Source organism: Dermacentor variabilis, chromosome 3 (assembly GCF_050947875.1).
Source record: "Dermacentor variabilis isolate Ectoservices chromosome 3, ASM5094787v1, whole genome shotgun sequence".
In the NCBI taxonomy this organism is placed as follows: domain Eukaryota; kingdom Metazoa; phylum Arthropoda; class Arachnida; order Ixodida; family Ixodidae; genus Dermacentor; species Dermacentor variabilis.
Window position 1 is genome coordinate 220,964,322 of NC_134570.1, and position 19,314 is coordinate 220,983,635.

Here is a 19,314-nt window from a genome sequence, read left to right on the forward strand (position 1 = left end):
ATATTGAAATTGTGTATCAACTCACTTTGTTATATTAAGGTTCTAAATATAGGATGTTCTATGGAACAAGAAGTTATAAAAGATTAAGTACTGTGTATGTAGACAATATTCTTATATGGAAGTTTGGTATATCAAGGTTAAAGTGTATATACAAATACATGCATATCAAATCCATAACGTGATTAGCAAAAGCAAACACAGAATTTTTCAGTTCCAAGTTACTTTTGATGTACAGCAAACCCTCCCTAAATCAAACTCCGACAACTCAAAATATCGGTTAAGTCAGTTTTTTCTGGCCGTAGTGTCAAACCACGTGTTCTTCACATCTTGTCTAAAAAAATTTATTGCGCTGGACTTCTGATATCTTGAAATCTCAACTTTGAAAATACAAGGAAAAAGGCATTGGGACAGCATTGCTTGCACTTGCTTCTCACCCGGCAACGGTTGCTGGCGGCACCAGCTGGCCATGCTGCTGCTGACTTCTTACGGTTTTAATGTAAAAATATTTCAGTGCTGCGATCTTCAGAATACAGTGGAACCCCGGTTATGCGTCCCCCGGTTTTGTGACGACCTGGATTTTACAACGGATTAGCACAGACCCGGCGAAGTTCCCATACAAGCAATGCATTAGAAACCCCGATTATCCAACGCAATTTTATGCCTGACCCGCGTCATATGACGACCCTCGCGAAGCGCAGGACAGAACGGTGGACGAAAGAAAAGTGCTGCGGGTCTCTTTCCTTGCTCCGTCTCTCCGCATGCAGAGTGTTTGACACTGCTCGACCAGTTCGCTCCGGCGCAGCTTTCTTCCCTGCCTCGTTTCATCGTTTGTTTCTCTCTCTCCTACCGGCAGCCACTCATGACGCTCGCTGTGCTGAAATAGCACCTTTTCTTCTTCACAATCACTTTCTCCCTCTCTTCTAGGTGTCGCCTCCTCTCGTCATGTTGGGGAAGCGTTTCTCTCCTTCCAGTTTCCCAGCAGCAGATCGCTGGCAAGGTAGTGCGGAGAGGCCTACGTTTATCTCACATGTTCTTCGTCGTAATCCTAGCGACCAGTGTTCAACGGAGGTTTTGAGTTGTGTGAAGCAATGCGACGCAAGAGGTCTCGAAAGCGGGCAGTTCTGTCGCTCGGCGATAAGCTGAATATTATCGAGGATGCAGAAAAGCGGCGTGGAGCCACGAAAGCCAGCATTGCCCGGGACCTTGAGATACCCCAATCTTCACTTAAGGTGATCCTGGCAAGCAGAGCCTTGATATTGCAGAATGCCAACAAGTTCGGGCTCAAGCGGAAAGTGGCAAAAGAAGGGCAGCATGAGAAGCTAGAAAAAGTTCTCGCCAAGTGGCTGCTTCAAGCACGGAGCTCTGCAATCAACGTTCACGGTGCCATCCTAAAAGAAAAGGCGGACCTTGTGGCATTGTGTCTGGGCATTGACGAATTTCAAGCATTGAACGGGTGGCTAAGTTGCTTTAAGAAACGAAACAGGATTGTGTACAACCACTCCAGAGGAGAAAGCGCTTCCGTGGATTTTTCAACGAGAAACGAGTGGGTGTAGTCGCTGCCGGAGATGATTGCTGCATAAAAACCCTGCGACATTTTCAGCGCCGATGAGAGTGGTATTTTTTCTCATATGCAGCCCGAGCAAACCCTTGCATTTAGAGGTGACTGCTGTCATAGTGGCAAGAATAATAAAGAGCATGTGACGGCACCATTCTGTGCTAACGAAGACAGTTCCGAGAGGCTGCCCGTGCTCGTTGTTGGAAAGTTTGCCAAGCCGAGGTGCTTTAAGAACTTGAAGACCCTGCCGTGCAGTTACAACTTCAACAAAAACGCGTGGATGACATCTTCGCTCTTCAGCAATTTTTTGCAGCTGCTGGATAACAAAATGGGTGCTAAGGCAAGGAAAATATTTCTTTTCGTGGACAACGCACCATGCCACTCACCCGATACGTCCAGCCTGAGGAACATAAAGGTTTTTTTTTCCACCCAACTACACAAGCCGGCTGCAGCTGCTGGACGCCGGCATCATTAAGTGCGTCAAGCAAGGGTACCGGAAGCGGTTAGGGCAGCGTTGTCTGGCGGCTATGGAGCGCAGCAAGTCAGAAAAAAAGACCACTGTGCTTGACGGCATGCATTTTATTGCCAGTTTGTGGAACGCAGTGTCGCGAAGCACAATCGCTAACTCGTTCAAGCACTGTGGCTTTAAGTAAGAAACTGCTTCCTCTGCTGGGGACGCAACAACCTCGATGTCGCTCAAGGCCGATGCAGGCTTTGGCGACAACAATTTCTAGGGTTTAAGCCTCACCACGACCTTCGCCGAGTACGTGGAGGCCGACGACAACGTTGCGATCTGTGACAAACTGTCGCTGGATGACGCCATCGAGGAGGCTTTGCCTAGTGCCGACACCACTGCGACTTCGGACGAGGACAGCGATGACTCCACAGATGCCATGCCTACCACGTTCACCGAGATGCTACAGCACATAGACGGCATCCGGAACTTCATCTGTTCATGCGACGCCATAGAAGACCTCCTTTTGGACGTTGCCCAACTCGAGTGAAAGCTCTTGGTTCACGGATCAAACAAGGTCCAAAAGAAACCGACTTTTTTTAAAGTGTGCGCCAGCTGGCGGGAATTGCAGCTGTGGGCAGTGGAGGGCCGTGAAGGTTCGTTTGAATAAATCAGGATTGGTACTTGTACTGCAGCATTAATTCTTGTCGCATCTACTTTTTTGGTAATTTGGGTCTCCAAGCCCTGCAGAGTATGTTAGTAGTTTACTTGAAGTTTCTCGTAAATCCATTGCGCAAAATAAGTAGTATCTTTATAGGCATAATTTATGTTCGGATTTTACAACGCCAGCATTTTACGACGCTTTTTTGCAGTCCTGAGAAAGTTGTATAATAAGGGTTCCACTGTATGTTACTTTTCAGAATAATGATCGTTATTCAATTTCGGTGTCATGTAAACAACACCTCAGTACTACAAACTAATATTCAGAAATCCAGGGATTCTTAGATTTCCATGTATGCTTCACGGCACCCGAAACAGTAGGCTAGCAGACGACAAGGCACAGGAAGCAGACACCACTGCGCGCGCACAGGTTCGGAAAACCCAAGACAGTGCTCCATAAAAAAATGTGGGAGAGAATTTTTTAGATCTATTGCAAAGGTCACAATGCATCAGGTTTTGTGAGCACATGCTCCACCCATGCAAGTGTTGCTTAGCAACGGAGGCGCGTCTCTTCCTTCTTTCACCCTTCCTGCACACTCCTCTTTCTTACACGCTTCTTTCTGTGACAGTAGTAGCTACACGCGCGGAGAAGTTTAACCTCTGTACTTGCGGGGAAGCCACTGAGTCGCAGTTTGCACTTCCCAGATGGTGTCGTTTATGCATGCTTGCGCTTAGGAATATTTCACGTGTCCGCCTCAAGCGAAACAGTTGCGATGTCCACGACAAGGAATGCGAAAAACAAACAAACAAGAAACATTGTGCTTTGGAGGCAACATGGAGCTTCCGTTTTGTCAGTAGTTCTCTCGGCATCAGTGTCTGCTTTGCATGCATCACTCTTATTGTACAGTGCTTCACCGATGCGTGGTGGTGGAATCTCGGCCCGGCAACTGCACGGGCCAAGAGCCAGCAGCAGCGTTTTGGGAGATAGCTCACACGGTGACAACTTATGAACTGATGGCTTGACACGCAGAATGGTTAATTTTGGGGCTTTCACTATAATGACCTTTCAGAATTTGACGTAATAGTTCTGTGGAATCCCGCAAGGTGGACACAAATAATTAATTAAGGGATTATGAGATGTCCACCCAATCATAGCAGTTGCTACAAAGGAAACCCATATGGGTTCCTCCAAAGAAAAGCCTTGCAGTCAAAGAAAAATTTGTCTTGGTCCGGGACTCGAACCCAGGACCACCGCCTTTCTGGGGCAGCCGCTCTACCATCTGAGCTAACCAGGCGGCTAGCAGATGTCAGGGCGAAGTCGAACTTGTCAAGAACTCGAGGCAAAGGCAAGAGTTCGATGTAATAGTTCTGTGGAAACCCGCAAGGTGGAGAGAAGTAATTAAGGAAATATGAGACATCTACCCAATAGTAGCAATTGCTACAAAGCAAACGCATACGGGTTCCTTGAAAGAAAAGCCTTGCAGTCGAAGAAAGTCTGAGCTAGCCACCTGGTTAGCTCAGATGGTAGAGCGGCTGCCCTGGAAAGGCAGTGGTCCCAGGTTTGAGCCCCGGAGCACGATGATTTTTTCTTCAGCTGCGAGGCTTTTCTTTTGAGGAACTCGTATGGGTTTCCTTCGTAGCAGCTGCTACGATTGGGTGAATGTCTCATATTCCCTTAATTAATTACCCTTTCAGAATAATGAGCAATGTTCTGCGGTGTCCCGTCTGGTCTGTTATATCAAGATTTGACTGTATTGCATCACTACCGCTGCATGTTCCTGTGATCAGCTACTGCTGATCACTTGAACATGGAGATTAAGGGCACATTCACACCGGCGACTTGAGGAGGTCGCGCGACCATTTGCGACTCGCAATCAAAAAGCGACCGAAGGCGACTGATGTTCACACCGGCAAGCCCGGCTGAGCGCGACCCGCAAGTCGCAATCCCGGAGATTATCGTTCTCAGCGAGAACTCTCGGAATCTACGCGGAATTTGAACGCGGCGCCGGAGGAGGCCGGATGTAGACACACGAAAGATCACTTCCGGTGCGCCGCTGATTGGTTTATCAGTTTTGCGACCACGGTCGCGCGACTGAAAAATCGCGCAGAAAGCGACTGGCCCAAAATGGTCGCTTTTCAAGAAAGGCGACCGTTTGCGACCATTTGCGACTGGTCGCTTTGCGACCAACTTGGTCGCGCGACCACTGTCAGTCGCCGGTGTGAATGAGCCCTAAATGCACCTTGTGGGGACACAATGCTGCTTGTTGTTTGGTGCATTCCTCCTGCAGCACTCCTATTGCATAGAACTTTATATGAGTGGGTTCAACTGTACAAGGCTGACACACTCTTTTCCATGCTAGGGAAGCGAGGAGAAAATGAACAAATAATATTCAGGCAATTTCTGCTAAAATCCAAAACTGAAGCATGGAAAGTAAAAAAAAAAATTACAAATGACATTTTTAAGAAACACTGTCCAAATGTCTTATGTGGCTCTTTTAAGTTCTGAAAAATAAATATGAATAAAAAAAGAGCGAAATTGCTTCCTTGTTTTAAGGAAGCTAATGCTGCCATGGTGGGAAAAGTCTCTGTGAGGTGGGATTGCGAGAAGTGACTGCGCTCTCTCCTGGTTGCACTCTGAGGACAGGTCCAAGAGTACGTGCAGAAGCAGCGACGCAATGGCAAAAGCCACCGCAAATCTGGAGACCCTCGCCCAGGCCGGCTGCCCATGCCGTGCTCGCTGGAGGCATCGTTGGCGCCACTCCCCTCGGCACTAGTCGCCACAACACTGGGCGGGGACCGACTACCAGCACAGACAGCTCCGCAGCCAGAGCCACAGCCAGAGCCGGAACGAGAGCAGGAGGTCACCACTGTGGACCCCTGGGCCGAGACAGAGGACCTGGGCTCCACCATGGTCTTCTCGCCCGAGGAACTACTCGAGGTGAATTTGCATTTTTGGTAGTACAAAAGGATGCATTGCACCAAAAGTGATTGGTAACAAATGGCCCCGGGCCAACTTGCCCACATGTTCCACATTGAAGCTCCAAGTCTTAGGCCCTCTTCTCCTGTCAATTTTCACTAATAATGCTTGCAATAGTACACACTGTGAGATGTGGTTGATTGTGAATGACTGTTTCATACGGGGTGTGATGGGTGGGAATAGACCTAGACATCTTTCGAGAGGAGGTCGGATTGTTGAGAATTGTAAATCATGCCACTGACTTGTGCCGCTTACATAGAAGGGAAGGGGATCTGAGAGGAAGTCAGTAATATCGGCAGTTAGCTTTCTTATGTAGAAGTTTGTTTGTTTGTTTGTTTATTTATTTATTTATTTATTTATTTATTTATTTATTTATTTATTCCTCAAATGCCCCTGGAGAGGAGTTTTACATGAGGGGTGGGCTGCTTCAAAGGAAAATGCGTTCGATGGCAGTCCTGAATGCAGTCACACTGGAGTGGTCCGCTGCTTCTTCAGGCAGATCATTCCAGTCTCTCGCTGTACGTGGAAAAAACGAATGAAGATGGGATGATGTGCGCGCATGCGGGGGGTACACTGACTTTGAATGATTAGTCCGGGATGAATGGCGGTGAGCTGGCGATATGACGCTGTTACCAATCGGGGCATGATAAAACTTGTGGTATAGAATGAGCCTGGACACTTGACGTCTCGCTTGTAGTCTAGGAAGATTTGCATTAGATTTTAGTGCTGTGACACTTGTATATGAAGAATAGTCATGGAAGATAAATCGGGCTGCGCGGTTTTGGACAGATTCAAGCATGTTAGAAAGATTAGTATGATGAGGGTCCCAAATTGAGCATGCGTATTCAAGTTTGGGCCTTACCACAGATTTGTAGGCAAGAGTTTTTACTGGAGGAGGGGCAAATTTCAGATGTCGCCGGAGGAAGCCTACGGTGCGGTTAGCCTCGTTAGTTATTTTAGCGATGTGAGAGGACCATGAAAGATCTTGAATTAAGGTAAGCCCCAAGTATTTATAACAGGTCACAGATGATATTATTGAATTACCTAAGAGATATGAGGGTGCTACATAAGAGTGCTGACGATTGAAAGAGATTAATGAGGTTTTATTTACATTTAATGATATTAACCATGTCTTACACCATTTTTCAACCGTTTGTAAGTCACGCTGCAGGGCAGGGATATCTGAGCTATTGTTAATGGGTCAGTAAATAACACAGTCGTCCGCAAATAGGCATATGTTAGAAGATATGTCATTAGGGAGGTCATTAATGTAGATTAAAAAGAGGAGGGGGCCAAGAACAGAACCTTGAGGAACCCCATAAAGTACAGGAGACAGAGGGGATGAAAAGTTATTTGCAAAAAACGAACTGTTGTCGGCCGGTCAGAAAGCTGCGCAGCCAATCATAAATTAAGGGATTGAGATTCAGGACTGAAAGTTTCAAGAAAAGACGGTTGTGGGGTACCTTATCAAAAGCTTTCTCGAAGTCTAAAAACAATGAGTCTACGGGTACATTAAGGTCTAATTGGGAACTGATGTCATTTATAAAGAGCGCAAGTTGAGTATCGCAAGATAAGTTCTTAAGAAATCCGTGCTGACTATGACGAAAAAATTTGTTAGAAATTAGAAATCTCATGATGTGGGAAAAGATTACATGCTCCATCAGTTTGGAACAAACGCTGGTAATGGCAATAGGCCGGTAGTCAAGACATGACGTTGAAGAAGCTTTTTTGGGGACTGGAATGATCTCACCTGTCTTCCAGTCCTGCGGCACCACTCCAGACGAGAGTGACTGTTGAAAAATGTGTGATAAGATGACACTAGTGACATCTTTTGTATTCTTAAGCACTTTAGCGTTAATTCCGTCAATGCCAGCCGATTAAGTTAGCTTCAAAGATTCTATTAGTCTGCAGATGCCATGAGGTTCAAACGTGGTGGCAGGCATGGGGGGATATTGAGGGTAAGGGAATAAGGAAGATTGCCTTCAGATTCTTTTGTAAAAACTGAACAGAATGTTGAATTAAGTGTTGTTGCAAGTTCAGTATCAGGGATAGAGACGCCATTTTGGTCAAGTATATTTATCGATTTCTTTGGGCATGGATTGACAACCTTCCAGAATTGACAAGGGTTATTACGTAGCATATCAGGAAGCGAGGTTGAAAAGAATGATCGCTTAGTTTTGTTAGCTTGTGACTGAAACATTTTGTCAATGCAGCGGTACTTTTCCCATGCACGCGACATGTTAGATTGCTTGGCGATACGATAAAGCCTTTTCTTTCTATTGTTCAGGCGTTTTAATGTGTTATTAAACCAAGGGGATGAGGGCCGTTCAGTTACAGTGATGGTAGAAATATGGGCTTTCGTTAGTTCTTGCATTTTGGATTTAAACATTAACCAGTTATCTTCAACGGAACGACAAGTGAACGTTTCGAGAAAGGAGTAACTGAACTGAGTTAACTTTTCATTGAACGCGACATAATCCCCTCTGTCGTAGAGCGTTATGATCTTTCTTATTTTGGGGGGATATGTTATATGAAATTGATAAGTAGCGTGAATTACAGCATGATCACTAAGCCCGGGCAAAAATGTTATCTCAGAAAAGTTGTCAGGATGCGTGGCAAACAAGAGGTCGAGCAAGCTGGACGATTGATTTATATGCCTTGTTGGATTGAAGATGAGCTGCGATAAGCCAAACGTAAGACACGTGTCAGGAAATTCACTTTCTGCATTGCGCTTCGATAATGTTTGTGCTATGTCAGACCATACTATTGCTGGAAAGTTGAAATCGCCTAACAGAATGATTGGCGCATTAGGAAAAGAATGTGCCAGAGTGCAAAGTGCCTCATGGAAGCATGCAACAAAGCTTGAATCGGCATCAGGAGGTCGGTAGCAAGATTCGAATATTAAGGGTGGGTGTGAATTTTTAGTGCACAGAAACAGTATTTCCAATGGAGAGGAGATATCAATTTTGAAACAATGAAGGTTGCGGTTAGCGGCTATTAACACTCATCCTCCTCGCCTCGCATCACGATCGCAACAGAATATATCGAAGTCGGTTAAGGCAATCTGAATTTCGGTGTTATCAATGGTTGTGTTTAGCCAAGTTTCAGTTAGAATAAGAACGTTGCTATCTGTGGTGGAAATAAGGTTAGAAACAGTCGAGCTTAGGCAGAAGGCTTCTAATGTTGGTATATAAAATCGAAAGAAGGCATTTTTTTTTTTTTTTGTTCACCGGGATCATATTTTAGTTATGATGGTCGTTGGATTACTTTGTCCGTAGAATGATCATATACATAGGTGGAGTTGTCCATTATTAACCTGTTGTGACGAAGCTTATAATGTTTGCCTTGAGGTCTTGCAAATGCAACAAGTTTTTTGCGTGCGAGCCGCGTATTGTTATATTGAAATTTTATCTTTTATGCAAGGAAGTACAGTCACCTAGGAAGTTTTATTACGTAAAGAGGCAGCTAAATTTCCCAAATAATTGGGAAGTCAGAAAAAGCAAATTTCAATGAGAAGAAAGAAATACCGTATTTTCGCGATTCTAAGCACCCCCCTCTATTTTCGCGAAAAAAATTCTGAAAAAAGTTTGCATGCGAATCTAAGCACCCCCCTATTTGTTAGGAAGCATGCGTAGCCAAGGCCGCCAAGCGCGCTTGCTCACTCTGTCATTGAGCCGGAGCCGTCGGAGTCCCGAGGTGGCCGCGGATGCCGTACAGGTGGACTGTACGGATGTATGGCGAAAGCTGCAGAAAGCGTCCCCATCAACCATCGCAAATTGGATTTTGGACGCTTGGAAGCGGGTCCAAGTGGACGTTGGGGTCAAATCATTTAAGAACTGCTCGACCACAAACCACTTCAACGGAAGGGAAGACGACCTGCTGTGGGATACGGAGAGCGGCGGTTCAAGCGGTTCGACGAACTCGAGTGGCAGGGATAGTAACTGAGCGTCCGACACAAGCAGTGGGTTCACTGTGTGCACCGATTTTTCTTTTGAATGTTCACAAAATAAAATGTTATTCCTCGCACCCATCTTGTCGTGATGTCGCAGCGAAAATAGGGAGGGGGGGTCATTGTAGATTTTTCGAATCTAAGCATCCCCACTCACTTTGGGCATCGCGATCGGGAAAAAAGGGGGTGTTTAGAATCGAGTAAACACAATTTGGCTGAATTTGTGACAAAAGATGCGGTTTCATGCCGTTTCGATGATATCTCCACGTCGGCGGTACAAAGTGAAGCCAGCCACACCTTCGTGTCCAGTCCGCACCATCAGCTGATGCACTAAACCCTTGTTGATTCAGATTCCACGGGATCGAAAAGAAATGTTCGAATTAATTGAAAGTCGAATTATCGAAAGTGTCAAGAAAACAATAAACAAATGCTTACCACATCAACACTCTTTTATATACTGAATCTTTTATTTACTGAATCAATGAGCTAATCCCGTTTCTATCTTGCACAAATGCATTGTGGTAACTGCAATTCTCGTCATCTCGTGGCTGATTAGCGCTCGCAGCAATGAAGGCCTCGCAGTTTCCTTCACAGCGCGGCTGCAGCACCTGTCTTCATCTGACACAGGCTTTTTACTACTGCGCCGACATTCCTATTATTTTTTCCCCAGTGAGCTGGTTGCCGCCCATCGTGATATAGCCGGTGCTCGTCATCCTCGAAACTTTGTCAAAAACGAAATTACTGTTTGCCACAACCACTGCTGAGGAAACTGCTGTTGATGTGATAATGTATTGCAACCATGCACTCGTGAAGAAGCACGGCCAGTGCGGTGCTATGCAAGGTGGTAAATGCAAGAATAAAGGCCTTAGAGGTACAGATAGGCACGATGTTCAGGTGTTGCTGCCTGATGATTTCGACTGATGAATATGGAGATGTGGACTCTCGCTTTTTCTTTTCGGTGGACGCTAGCGCCAATTTTGCTGTTTCACGACGCACATTTGCTCCGGTCGGGTGCCCGCCAAACTCTGAGAGTTGCCAGAATTAACCAATGTACTGCCAAATACGTTCGAATTAACGAGAGCCTCATTGGTAGAGTCTTCATGGTAGTTACCGCTTCCACGGAGGGTGGCGGTTGTCACCTCGGAGCGAGTTCCTTTGTTTGCGCATTACAGTCTATGTCGGGCCCCGTCGTCGACTGGGCAAGCGCCGAAGAGAGGGCTACCTCGTGGGAAGCATGCAAGGAATGCTCATTGCCGTTTTAAGGCATAACGACACCAATGCCTAATCGTTCGCGTCTACAATCACGCGAACAATCGTGTTTTTCCATTCCGCTGTCCTACTGCAAAGCCTTTGCAGAGTGGAAGAGCCTACCCCCTTTTCCACGCGAGTAACTCCGCCGTGATTAGCAGTGCAAAACTTGCGCCATCTCTCATAATGTGCTGCAACCACACCGATCGCCGCCAGTGCTTAGCTGCGGGGATTAGCTGGATTACAGGAGGTGCAGGAAGCCATGTATGAGAGTCGAGAATCCCCACAACTCTGCACCCATTTCGCGCTATCTAAGCCCCAACACCTGCCGTGGGAAGCTTCTTGTTCTGCCGTAAGCTTCGTGTGGTGCACAGTGATTCATCTGCCCCATTGTGGTGGTTGTGCAGGTGCCCGAGCAAGAGCGCCACCACCGCTCTTCGTCGCCTCCTCTGCGAGGGCGTGTGGTCGCCCCCGACGAACTGAGCGGCGAGGACGACTGGTCGTCGGACGCGGAGAGCACGGGCAGTGTGTCACTCGAGCAGCACCTGGAGGACATGGCTTTCCTGCAGGCCTCCTTGGATGCACGCAACAACAACGAACAACAGCAAGACGGGAGCGCACCGTCGGGCAGGGCAGGGGAAAGTGTCGCCGAGCGGATTGGCCGCAGCCTCAACTCGGTGGCCGCCTCGAAGGTGAGTTGGAAAATTGTAAGGCACACCACCCCCTGAGCTGCGCTGGTACTCCGGTCGTGGCCATGGCATTTGTGGTTACTCTAGGCGCAATCTTGTGGAACACATACCAACACTTCAGTACATCGGACAGGCACTGATCGTCATCTGTGTACCGAAGGAAACAATCAAGTTCTGTGCGACTCATCCTCGCACTCAACCGATCGGTGCAACACTGGTCTCTGTAGCCTGCAATGATCTCCTACCTGCTTGGGCTGAGCAAAGTTATGAAACAGCCTAGTTGGTGTGCATCTTTAAAGCCAGGCTTCTTTTATCGTGGCAGCAGCACACGGACTGAGTCAGAGGAGAGGATGCCACGCGGCGCTGAAAGCGGCAGAGCTTTCCTCGCCTCTTTCTGGGAGTCGTTTCCTTACCGGATGTCTTTGACTATGGGTACAGACCCCTTCGGCCACTGGGTGTGTACCCAAGAAGACCATTCTCTGCTTGCTGCTGTCTGCCCAGTGGACTGCTTCATGAGAACCCAACAAAGACACCAAGGACAGAGCATTGCACGCTTAATGCAAAGATGTGGGATCGTTCCCCACCTGTGGAAAGTTGTTTTTTCATCCACTTTCATTGCCATTGATTTATCATTTCTTTAATTCAATTAGTACGTACAAGTAATTTCCCCTTGCTGTCCTTGGTGTCTTCGTTTGTTAGCTTCGCATGATATGATTAATGAAAATCATGCCTCTCGGTTAATCCCCTTTCTTCTCGTTCTGTAGATTGCTCGAGTCACTGGAAATGTTCCACTTCAATGGTGCGGCCACATGTATAGGCCCATTCTTGTCCAGTCCCCCAGAATGGGTGTGTTATTGTGACACAAAAGGTATAGAAGCCTTAAATGCATTTAGATATGTGTCTTGCTTCTATGGGTATACACCTCTCGTCAGTATATTTCTCTCATCAAGCGTGCTATACATTGACTTTGTTGTCGTGACGCAGGCACTTAAAGGGGCTGACAACCAGTTTTCGTGGTACCCACTTAGTGCAAGTTAAAACTTAATGGCCAGAGCGTCTAATTGTGAAGTAGTAATGCAGAAAACGCTGTGAAACATCTTTTATCGGAATTTTCCAATCTGCAGTGAGGATGAAGTCCGTTCACTAGAAGAATGCTGAAAATTGATAGGTGAGCGCGATAGCGATTACAGGCCGGCACTAGTGGGAGGCAGACGACAAGTGCGGCCATAGGTGTGAGAAAGTATTATCAGGGTGCCTACCAACTGGGAAAACTGGGAAAAACCGGGAATTCTGAGTGAATTTGAATAGTCTGAAAATACTCGGGAATTTGTGCTTTTATCAGGAAAAATTAGCTTTAACTTTATTCAAAGGGAATGAAAGTCATGTTAGTGCTGGCTCCAATAACAGAGAAATTGCAACGAATCGTCATTTACACCGTGTCGTCGGCATGAGGTATTGTTAGAGTAGTTAACGACCGATTTGCCAGATGCCCGATTTTTCGAACATGCCCGATAATGCGCACGGCTTTGCGGCACCATCACGTACGCCATATAGTCAAGGTATATTGATCTGACTCCAGGTCTGAAATGGCATTGATCAGAGCCACCACCGCCGCCATTTTGATTATCATGCCGCCTCGAATCGGGCCTTTCACACGCAGATCCCCTGATAGCCGTAGCCACCACCGCGGCAATGTTAGGCCTAGTTGCTTCTGTGTTCGCTATTAAGCTTCTTGCCGTGCGGTGCTGTGTATTTCATTGAAAGAATTCGCCGCTGGCAGCAATGGCACCGACTCCGCCTTTGTAAACCTCGCTATTGACTTTGAAGCTCGCAGTGCACAGCATGTTGCGTAATGCCAGTCTCCAAAAGTTAGCCTTGCCTTACTACAGCAGTGGTACGCGGTGAAGGATAACAAGTGTGTGAAGGGGCAATTGTCACGGGACACAGTATGTATTCCTTAACTATACATGCGTGCACCCCAGTCTCCTGTCACAGTACAAGCACCGATATGCCTAATAAGTGTACTGGCAGGCCTCAGGAGCTTTTTCGGACGTGCCTGTGGCAATTTTATCCCTTAAGGGCTGTTAAAGACGTGCATTCATTTTTTTCGGACTGCCTGATTTTCTGATGTTTTTGCGGCCCCTAGGGAGCCCGAAAAATTGGGCGTTGACCGCACAAGTGACCAAGAGGATGCTTCAAATGATCCATGGGGTGAACGCGTGGCAGAAGGAGGATGAGAACAGAAAGGACCGACGCACTGAGGAATTAACGGGAAAGGAAGCGTGCCGCCGCCTCTTTGAAGGAGCTTGACCTCAAAAAACAAAGTGTTGGCAGACGCCGAGATGCAGGTGTCCCTCATTCAAACCAAAATAAACTCTTTAAAGCAGTGAAACCCAACACTGAGATTTCGGTCGGCGGAGAGCTCGGCGTCGATGCAGTGGGACAGAGGCGCCGACACGAAGGTAAAAAACACACTCACTTACAGCACAACTCATCGATGGAATCTTGTATCACAGGGAGATTGTAAAACTTTGGGTACTTGTGAACTCACGCTATACTCGCGCGCATACAACTGCAGGTACGCCGCTATGCATGTGCGATAACGCGAGTGCCGTTCGTTAGAGTGGACTTTCTTTACTTCATAATACATATAGAATAAAGTGCAAGTGTCTTATGATGTATGAACTGCAGCTTTAAGCAATAATTATGTTCTACTTAATGACAGTCGACCTAAATACAGTAATCTCTTGACTACATTTCAAAGTACGTACTATCAAGATTTCAACGCCAGGCCTCGCCACTTGCTGGTTTTTCTGACTCTCTTTGCCAATTAAAAATTATATTTCCTACTTAAATCCCGAACAGCGTGCTGGATTCTATCACTATAAATCATGGCCATTTCATTTCCATCAACGTCTCAACACATTCTGGCCAGTTGTCAGTCCCTTTAAAAGCTACCGGCAATGAGGCTGTGCTCTGCTATTGCTGCTACCTCACTGACTCAAACAAGCTTTGTGTCATATAGATTCCAACATTTTCTTATATTGAAGCAGCAAAAGCTTGATATAGACCTGTCTCTAATTGTTCTTTCTTGTTCCTGATGTCGTCCTTGATGTTCCAAACCACATGCTGTTGTGTGGTGAAGTGCGTACGTTTTCGACCATGTGGCAATAAGCGAACTAGCTAAGACCTTCCTGGCTATGTCGTGTGCCGATGTCACATGTACAAGCGGACAATACTTGAGCGCAGCATGAAATAAAGAGAGACAGTTCCATTTCGTCCGCTGCCTTGTCATGTTCCTTCACTCGTCACTCGGTTCCAGCACAGTTCGGCTGGCCAAGCGTGCCTGTTTGCTGGCAACACCCCCAGCTCGGCAACACCCCCAGCTCGGCAACACAACACAGGCTCTGTTGGGAGGACTAGGTCTAGTACACGCATGCAAATAACCAGGAAAGCTGACAGCTGGATGGCCACCATGGTAGCTCTGTGGTAGAGCATCAATCAGTCTATGAATTCAAATCAGTTTTATTTTCCAGTATACATTCTGGATGGTCATATTGGGCTAAAAGCTATATAAGTTGGTTGACGTGTCCCAAAAGGCCGAACGTGACAAAAGCAGTTAAACAGTTTGTGCACAACTACAACAGTACAAAATAACAACTAAAAGTAAGTGAGTGCTGTAACTCTTTCAATTTGAATGCAGTCATCACACGTGTAACATAGATCCGGCTCCTACCCAAACGAAGTTGTCTTTTTGTCTACTTTCATTTCACTTTTCGTCATTATTTCTATATTTCATTTAAATGAAGCAGTTAATTTCTCATATGCTATCTTTCTCATATGCTATCGCTGACTTCATTGTTTTGTTGGCTCTGTGTGGTTGTAGCTAAAAATTATTGCAGTAATTTCACTTCAATAAGTAGCACTCCTCTAAAAGCATGTGTTCTTCTGCAATCTTTTATTTTCGCTTTACAAGAAGCAAAATTCATGTTCGTGAATGCAAATCAAATGCTCTGAAAGAAAGGAATTGGCACCCACCCACCAGTAGCATACAGATACAAAGGAAACCCGCACAGATTTCGCAGTTGCAAAATTTATGCGGGCCCAGCTCAGAAAGAGTGAAAGGGGAGCGAGTGGGTGCAGATTCATAGCTATGCCTGTACAGTGCAACATAATGTGGACAAAAGGTCAACACAGACAACACGCATGTCCTGTTTGTCTGTTCGTTTGTCTGCATTGCGTCAAGTTGTCTAGGCACAAGCATCATCCTGGTTCACAGATCGATCCCTGAATCAAGAGAAATTTTTTTATTATCTGGGCTTCTCTGAGAAGCCGGTATGGGTTTGCTGTTTACTGTCAGGTGGAACAAAAATGGTTCATTTTCATTTAACTTGCTCTACTTTGGAAATTTCTTTGGAACTGACTTGCCAAATTCCAAAAGGACAGACTTGTGGGGTGGTTGGCATGGTATTATTTACACAGTAGCACAGAAGCACATGGACGACGAAAGAAACAGATGGGACACAGCGACAACGAAAGAAATAGACTGGACACTACGGTGTGTCCCGTCTGTTTCTTTCGTTGTCCATGTGGTTCTGCACTGCTATGTAAATAATTGCCAAATTCAGACGTTCTCCTTCATATTGGTCTCGACAGTATAGTATGTGCCATGGTAGACAGCACCTGCATAAACCATTCACACCCACAACTATTTTTGGTGCATGTACAGGTAGGGTCAAAAGTTTGTGAGATGCAGGTTCCACAAAAAAGCCACTTAGCAGCCCAATTTTATCTTGCACCCATATTAACAGTATGGTGTTTGCCTATGCTGGTACGTGTAGCACATTTGAAATACAGGCAGTGGGCTCCAAGCTAATAAAATATCCTTCTTTTTTTTTTTTTTTTTGAGCGCCTGCATTCTGTAAACTTTTTACCCTGGCTGTTCTTCCTCTAGACTACTAGCCAACTGCTGTGCGCAGCAGGTGATATCCTTTAAAGTGATTAATGGGGATTTCAGTACGCTGCCTCGGTCTGCATGCAGCTGTAGAGGGTGAATCTTTCCAGGTAGACGGCATCAGCGTGCCACCTCCGCCAGGGCCCACCTTGGAGCAGCAGCCACCGGACGGCAAAAGCGTAGCAGCAGGCAGCGGCTGGGGGCCCCTCACATGGGGTCTCGCTCCCAGCGGGGACCAAGAAGGACTGGAAGAGAAGCCTGCTGCTCCAGCAGCATCCATACTCCCTCACGCAGCGCAAGGTATGTGTGACGCACGAGCTTGCACCCAACAAGTGGCTTACCCGAGGCCAGTCCCATACTGATACGTCATGGCCACCATCTTGTTTGTTGATCGCCCGTTTGAAGCGGCACGCATGTTGCTACCAACATGTGACGACGGTTTTTCCACGCCTACTATAGGCAAGATCATAGATCGTTGTTCGAAATGAGCATTAAGTTTGTGTTCCCCGCGGCTGACGATTCGGCGAGGCCTAGGCCAATTGCATGAGGCTAAACTGAACGCAAACTGAATGCCTGTTTTGAAGAACAATCGCCAATTGGGGCAGTGCACTGCGTAATGTGCGCCTCGGTGAGAAAAATGCCCCCAACACAAGGAAATCCATGTCCCACTGACATGGAATTGTTTATGGCGCTTGAGATGGCGTTCGCAGCATATGGAGTGTCAGGTATCGGGCCATGATTGAGCGATCGTCCGGAAATATGCATCTCTTGCTTTAAAAACGCTGGTTTTGGTGCCACCTGACAGGCATTGTATTGCATGGGGATTCGGCACCGGCCGTAGATTTACGCTAAAAGGTAATTATCTCAATAGTTTGCCTTCAGGTACACGAGCTACGATCACTTTTGCACTCCGCACCGGACGCGTCAGCGAGTACGCGCAACAGCATGCGCTGGAGAAATGCTGCTGCATGCGCTGTTGCTCTGCATCCGGTGCCGAGTTACGCGAAATCTTGGAAAAGTGATCGCATCTCCGAAAGAAATTGACCGAGAATACTGCACTACGGCAGTGCTGCCACTGCTGGTCGACGCATGCAGCGCACTTTGCACTGTCGGCAGTACGGTTTTATATCCTCAAGCAAAGTAGGCAAACGGGATTTCGACAGTAAAGTGTTGTTCTGCAATACATTGCCTATCTGTGCTGTTTCTTTTCACAACGAAATTCTCACAGGAGTGAATTTTTCCACGTTCCCCACCAATTTCGTTATTGCGAGGTTCAACTGTAATACAAGTAAAACTCGAGGAAAACATTTATTTAAATTGCACTCTGCACTTCAACCACACTTCCTTCCTCAGCTGCCCTCCCAGAGGTACTCATCCTCTGCGCCATCGAGCGCATTCGAAATGCCGCACTTCTTGAATGTGTGATGCACAAAGTCCTCTGGTATGCTGGCCCATGCGTCCACAATCCACTTGCATAGTGTGGCTGGCAAAGCCTGCTTCAGCTGCCCGGTCGGTGTCACTGCAGGCTCACCTGAGCGCATCCAATCTGCATAACAGCTCTTGACCGTGTCCTTGAACGGCTTGTTCACGCGAACATCTAAAGGCTGCAGCTGAGACGTCGTCCCACCCGAGATAACGGCGAGTTCAGTGCCGGATTCGCGCAACTGCCTCTTCACTGAGTCAGCCAAATGGAAACGAAATGCGTCCAGCTCAAGGATGGACTGGAACGACAACAGTGCACCGGGTCGCCTACACCAGACAGACTTTATCCAGTCGAGCACAAGATACTCGTTCATCCAGCCTTTCTCGTGGCATCCCACGACCACATTTTTTTACAGCTCCTGACCTTTAGGCACTGTTTTGTGCTTGAAGACGACATAGGACATGAGTCTGCCGTGCACGGCAACATGACGGTAACTCGCGTTTTCTTGTTTCCAGTGGACTGGACATAAACTTGTTTAGAGCCCTTTTTGTGCACGGTGAGGGGTGATGGCATGTCCAGATAAACTGGCGTTTGGTCAGCATCGCCGATTTGCCCTAACTAGAAGTTCTTGGACTTGAGCAGCAAAACAACGTGGCGCTAGAAAGCCCTAAGCAGCTCTTCTAACAATTCGGGCAGCTTTTACGAAGTCGAAGTTCGGCGGTGTAAGGAAAATCCAGCACGGCACATGTAGCAATAAATCCAGTGCTTGCTCGCTTTGAAGGCGGAGCTCGGTAGCCCTTTTTCTCTTGCAAGCTCCTTTGCTTTTGCCTGCATAAGCTCCACGCTCACAGCTAGATGCGCAGCTCGCTGTTGGCATACGAACTCCGTCAGGGCGAGTTCGATTTCCGGGAACGTCCCACTCTTCGGGCCGCGAAAACTTCTTCACTTCCGCTGCATGCGAAAAGGGCTTCCTTCTGCCGACACCATCCTCGAATGCTTCCCTCGTTGACGCCAAACTGCCTTCTGGCCACACTGTTGCCGATGTCCTGTGCGGCTAAAATAACCTTTCTCATGAAAGTAGCTGAGTACTGTTTTCGTGGTCCGGACATCTTGGTCCTTCAATGCAAAATAAAAAAGATCCACTTCGCAAAGCGTGATTTGCACGTGTGCTGCCAAGGTGCGCACTCAACAATGAAGAAACGATGCTGTAGTCACGCAGCAACAACGAAACCAAGCCGTAGCCACGCAGCAATAACGAAGTCAAGCCATAGCCACGCAGCAATAATGAAGCCAAAACTTCTAGCCCAAGTTTCTGACCAATTTTCATTCGGATCCGCATGTAGTACGTGGCGAAAATTTGGGATGCTAGTAATAGGAAAAGAACCTCTTACGATGCACAGGTTTT

The 19,314-nt window shown here is 46.9% G+C and overlaps 1 protein-coding gene across 3 annotated transcripts in view; it reads left to right on the top strand.

Annotated features, from left to right (window-relative positions):
* The window catches only part of LOC142576651 (DIS3-like exonuclease 2), a 318,054-nt gene that overhangs the window by 149,698 nt on the left and 149,042 nt on the right, over positions 1-19,314 (top strand). For all 3 annotated transcript variants that reach the window (XM_075686870.1, XM_075686871.1, XM_075686872.1), the window contains 3 exons: positions 5,314-5,607; positions 11,251-11,535; positions 16,597-16,786. In XM_075686870.1, the coding sequence (XP_075542985.1) occupies positions 5,314-5,607; positions 11,251-11,535; positions 16,597-16,786 (769 nt within the window). The remainder of the gene's footprint in view (positions 1-5,313; positions 5,608-11,250; positions 11,536-16,596; positions 16,787-19,314) is intronic.